This window comes from Spinacia oleracea, chromosome 1 (genome assembly GCF_020520425.1).
Source record: "Spinacia oleracea cultivar Varoflay chromosome 1, BTI_SOV_V1, whole genome shotgun sequence".
Taxonomy (NCBI): domain Eukaryota; kingdom Viridiplantae; phylum Streptophyta; class Magnoliopsida; order Caryophyllales; family Amaranthaceae; genus Spinacia; species Spinacia oleracea.
The window spans coordinates 130,429,607-130,432,275 of NC_079487.1; the positions used below are offsets into that span (position 1 = coordinate 130,429,607).

At 35.7% G+C, this 2,669-nt stretch overlaps 1 protein-coding gene across 1 annotated transcript; it reads left to right on the forward strand.

Annotated features, from left to right (window-relative positions):
• LOC110803629 (small ubiquitin-related modifier 1) lies at positions 1–2,669 on the forward strand. Its single transcript, XM_022009157.2, has 3 exons — positions 1–241; positions 1,714–1,863; positions 2,369–2,669. Exons 1-3 carry the CDS (start codon positions 131–133, stop codon positions 2,426–2,428), a joined length of 321 nt encoding a protein of 106 aa, XP_021864849.1. The 5' UTR covers positions 1–130; the 3' UTR covers positions 2,429–2,669.

Below are 2,669 nucleotides of genomic sequence, written 5' to 3' on the forward strand. Positions count from 1 at the left end.
AATATAGAAGAGGAAGGAGCTATAAGAGCTCATTAGTCATTTTTCCTCTAATTATAGTTTCATTTCAAAAATTCTGTGATCGTGCGATAAACCCTAGGAGAGAGAATTTGAAAAGGCGAGAGAAATCAAGATGACTGGAGAAATTGACAACAACAACAATGGTGGAAACAGTGCTTTTAACGAGGATAAGAAACCTGCTACTGATCAATCTACTCACATCAATCTCAAGGTCAAGGGTCAGGTAATTTTTTTTTTTATAGGCTTTTTATTTTAGCTTTTCGTCGATTTTTTTCAACTCCGAGTTATTTTGAGTTAATTTTGAGTTCCTGTGCTGATGAATTTGTACAATTGTACTTTGGAATAATTTGAATGGAGGTATTTCCTTATTTGGCGATTGTCGGATTGTGTTGGTTTGAATCGTTGTATGACTAAATTGAGCATGCATGTGAAAATAAGCAGTTCAGATTTTCATTTATGTAAGGTTGATTTTTGTTGAATTCTGTACATTTTTACGGTTCTATTCAAGTATTCGATTTTTGATTGTCCATCTTAGTCAATTGAACTAGCAGAGATTAAAGTCTGTTTGTGCGGCTTCTGAATTGCTGTCGAATTCTTTATCCTTTAGTACGATGTCTATAGATTAATGGATCGTTATTTTGTATAAGAACTCTTGAGACTTGGTGTCCTAAAAGAGAAGAAAAATAGAAAAAACCTTTTATCTATCTATATTTGGAAAAGAAACCAAAAAACTGTCACACACACATGACACATCGCATGTATAACGTTCAATATTCTAGCAGTTCATTGCTTATGATGTTCTTTAATTTTGGCTACTAACCGAGTAGCTGTTTCTCGGAGCGATTGAGTGTCTATATTTGCTCCTCGCAACGATCACGAACACTTATAATTACTATTATAATAATTATTTGTCCTGTGATTGAATCCTTGTGGAAAAATGATCACAGTGCTTGATACTCTTGGGGAGCATTATTAGAAGAGTTGGGTGGTAGATTTGAGTTAAGTAGCATTTAATTGTTGAGGTTAATGGATAAGTGTTGATACATTGTTGCACTTAAGGGTAGTGGTGGACAAGGCTGTTTTACCAAACTAGCCGGTTGAGGAGAGTACTTGCAACTTGTTTCAGGCTTTGGCAGGCTAGCTAGAAAAAAACAAAGAGGCATAACTTTATTTTGGAAGAAAAATAGAGTATGTCAAAAGTTAGCTCTGTTTGCTCTGAGTGGCTCTATTCCAATGTGGTTTGACATTGGAACCATAAGCAGAACTGAATTGAAGAGAGAGAGAGAGTGCTAAACGAAGAGAGAGAAGGAAAGCACTAAGTGAGAGAATTTGGTTCTGTTACTGAGTTTTGTAGACGAAGACAAGGAAGTCGACTTAGTGTGTTGGCTATTAGAAGTACCCTTTCAAAATGATGCACTATGGGAAAAAGTGCGTGGTGTATGAAATATGGTGGCTGGCCGGTTGAAATTAAAGGAATTAAAGAAAAAGGATCGAGAGAAGTAGCTTTCTACCTTGATTGAGTGCTGTCATAAGAATATTTTATGAAAGGCGAGGCAACATAAATTAATGATGATTATTATGGTAACATTACACAGTTAGCTTGTTCTGTATCCTGGATTTATCTGCAATATTTCCTTTTATTGTTGTTGGTAGTCTCTTTTGTCTTGGTTAACACGTTTTCTTGTTTTATTGAAGGATGGCAATGAGACATTCTTTAGGACCAAGCGCACAACAGCTTTGAAGAAGCTTATGGGTGCTTACTGTGACCGTCAATCTGTTGACGTGGAATCCATTGCTTTCTTGTTTGATGGTCGTCGACTTCGTGGAGAACAGACTCCTGATGAGGTGAATGTCTTGAAATATTTTTTATTCAAGTCTTTTTTGTCTTTCTTTCTTTAGAGTTTCTTATTGACCATTTATCCCTGGTACTGCATACGGAGTATTACGAATCTTTTATCTTTTTTTTTGACGGGGCATACCGCATATGACGATTCTAAGATAATAGAACCTGTTTTGGAGAACCTGTTTTGGAAAAAGTGAAAAAGTCGCATCTCTAGCTCATTTTTTCAAATCCTCACTAAAGGTTGTGGTTGACATGAACATTATGAGAGCAAAGTGATTTGACTTCCGTTAAAGTAAACTACTCGGACAAGAGGTCCTCGTTCTTGCTAAAAAGAGGCTTTATCTTTTGCATCTCGGTATCCTTGATTTTGATTCAAATGACATGCTCTGAGTTTGATCATAGTCCATGGACAATTGGTACTTGTGTAAATAAGGAGTATTATTTTGTGGAAACTTCATTTAATAATTTAATGACTTTTTTCCTTTGTGGTGTTTAACCTTACTTCAGCTGGAGATGGAAGATGGTGATGAGATTGATGCAATGCTGCACCAGACTGGAGGTTACTAATGGAGATATATTGCGAATAGATTAGAATTACTGTTTTATTATTATTAGTAGTATGCTATTATTAGCTTTGTTAAGGGAGGGTGAAAAAGTTTTTCAGAACCCAATTTTCACTCATACTGCCGATCTTGGGGACGTTGATCTCTAAATATTATTATCCCGTAGTACACTAGTACTCTGTATCCATGAAGTTGAACTTAAGGGAAACAGGAATGTTATATGCAAAGTTCTTTATTGTAGCTAA